The sequence below is a fragment of the Austrofundulus limnaeus genome, unplaced genomic scaffold, assembly GCF_001266775.1.
Source record: "Austrofundulus limnaeus strain Quisiro unplaced genomic scaffold, Austrofundulus_limnaeus-1.0 Scaffold133, whole genome shotgun sequence".
NCBI classification, from domain to species: domain Eukaryota; kingdom Metazoa; phylum Chordata; class Actinopteri; order Cyprinodontiformes; family Rivulidae; genus Austrofundulus; species Austrofundulus limnaeus.
The window spans coordinates 682,110-684,716 of NW_013952535.1; the positions used below are offsets into that span (position 1 = coordinate 682,110).

At 37.1% G+C, this 2,607-nt stretch overlaps 1 protein-coding gene across 1 annotated transcript in view; it reads right to left on the minus strand.

The window, feature by feature from the left end:
* Positions 1 to 2,607, minus strand: part of sytl3 (synaptotagmin-like 3) — a 7,632-nt gene that overhangs the window by 4,166 nt on the left and 859 nt on the right. Inside the window, exons 2-6 of the mRNA XM_014015727.1 lie at positions 1,711 to 1,920; positions 997 to 1,064; positions 758 to 809; positions 600 to 666; positions 442 to 514 (exon numbers count right to left, since the gene is read on the minus strand). Of these exons, the coding sequence (XP_013871181.1) occupies positions 442 to 514; positions 600 to 666; positions 758 to 809; positions 997 to 1,064; positions 1,711 to 1,920 (470 nt within the window). The remainder of the gene's footprint in view (positions 1 to 441; positions 515 to 599; positions 667 to 757; positions 810 to 996; positions 1,065 to 1,710; positions 1,921 to 2,607) is intronic.

Below are 2,607 nucleotides of genomic sequence, written 5' to 3' on the forward strand. Positions count from 1 at the left end.
GCTCTCTCCACACCAAAGATCACTGAAAATTTTAAATAAAATAAAAATGAATTAATAAATAATAAAATAAACACAGAGACAAAAGATAAACTATTTCACATTTGAAGTATTGACTTTAGGGCCAGAAAAACTGTGAACGAGGCCAGATTTGGCCCGCGGGCCTTTAGTTTGTCACATGCACTCTAAAGGAAATGTAGCACACACTCATATCTTTACAATCTTTGCAGTTTCTGCTGATGCAGTTGATGTGACAACATTGATTTTTTTTCAGCATCATCTTATTACATCTCATTACTTCCTGTGTGGTCGCTGCAGCGTACATTCAGCCTCGGGCTGAATTCAAGGTACGGTGAGATAAAATCCATCGGAAGTCTCACTTTGAATCAACAGTTTTCTTCACAGAATCGCACAAACTGAAGAGATTTAACCATTTGAACTCACTTTTAATGTGACCTTTCAAGCAACCCATCAGATCCTCCATGGATTTGGTGAAACTCTTTGAGTTTTTCAGCTCCTGCAGATCAAAACACAGAGCTGTTCGTGAACTTTACACGTTCACTGCAAGATATATCAAAATGCATCCTGGTGGAGGATTTTACCCTAAATCTGCTCCTGAAGTGACAGTCCAGGTGGGGCGGGGGAGTTGGAGGCACCACTGATATATGTCTGCAATAATAAAAAACCAGGAAAGCAAACATGTGACAACAGTTGGATGAGTCAGAGTTGAACAAACACACAGATTAAGGGTTAATTATACCTTTGAACATTGTAAAACTCCAGTAGTTTCTCTCCAACTGTCTCATATTTGACTGCAAAATCAAAAACATTACAAATCCTTACAAGCTCTTCTTTAATGTACTGTAAAATAACACAAAGAATAAATCTTTAAACATTAACATTAAATTAAGCAAATCTGTCTGAACAAACATGCAGTTATCAGTTTTTTATTCACTCGGTGATAACTTGTTTAAACACGGCCTCTGATTGCTCACAAACCTGTAGTGACTGGAAATTTCTTGGCTTTTTCCTCCAAAAACCACTGTCCTGATTTGATTTTCATCTCCCTGTTGAGAGGAAACACACTGCGGTCAGGAGACGACAACACCACAACGATAATAAACAGATAAAAGGTGCAGCTAGTTCAAAAAAAACCTGAACCATCTGTTTAAGAACACATTGTGAAGGCAGCTATGGGTCCAAAACAAGTTTATATTATATTATATTAGACTGTATTGTATTCTGTTTGAATCCTACTATTTTTGTATCATGTTGGATTGTTTTATTTTGTATCAGTTTGAACAATAAGTGTATTGTTTTGTATCATATCATAGGCTACGTGTTGCATTGTATCATATTATAGCATTTTGTTTTGCATTGTATCATAAAGTATTATATTGCTTTGTATTGTATCGATTAATATAATTTTTATTGTATGTTGTATCGCCTCAACAACATTGTTTTGTGTGGTATATTGTATCTCAAAATAACGTTGCATTTTGCATTCAATAATATCAAACATCATAATCTGGATTTCTGATGTTGCATCAGTCTTTCTGCTCTGGTTGTTTTTACTCATCAGAGTTAAAAATGTTGCCTCTGAGGCCTTAAATCTCAGGTTCTAAAAGGACTAAGCCTGTAGGTGAAGTCAGATTGTGCAAAGGTGAGTGGGACGATTTGAAGCCCCGCCCCCCCCTGACTCTCTCTGTTCACCTGTAGGCGTGGCACAAGGTGCACTTCCAGTCGGCCGCGCCCACCCTGCACCTGCTGCAGATGCGGTGGCTGCAGCCTCGGCACACGGCGCCCGTGTTCCAGAGCTTGCCCAGGGGCCTCTGGCAGCGGGCGCAGGTCCGCTCCCCGTACTGCCGGGCGTAGCTCTTTGCACCTTTCCTCCTCAGCTCCTGCAGCTCACACCTCATCCTCCTGCAGACACCAAGAGCAGACAGATTATTTTACAGGCACCAGCCAGTTTCACAGGAAGAGAGAAGTTCAAACAAATCTTCAGTTTTACCAAGCAATGCTTCACTCTTCAGCATAAACACTGTTTTTAAAAAGACAAACCCATGTTTGATCATTTATTGAGAATTTGAATCATATGATGGAAGCATAGATTCTGTCTGAATTCAAACTCAGTTTAGAGCGTCATAAATAAATCGTTACATCCTGTTTTAAAAAAGTTTATGTTGGTTAAAATTGTGGTTTTATTAAAATGACTGTTTCTGATCTGAATTCATCAGTAAGCTGGTGAATTGTTGGTAATCCTTTCTTTTACAGTCCCCTAATTACCATGCAATTACCTAACATTTACAGTATATTTTATATGCATTTACTTGGTCATTACAGTAATTTATCATGTAATTACTTGGAAAGAACATATTAAACATATTTAGTGTATAATTCTATACAAAACAGTTCAATAGTATCTCAATTACCCACTATTTGCCAAAAAACTACCAACTTTATTTTTACATTCACCTAATTACCATGCTATTATAAAATGTATACTTAGAAATTTACTATGTAAATAAACTTATTTAGTGATCTTAATAGTACATCAATTACCCAGTATTTACCAATGAACTACAACCAAATTTCCACATTATATATATA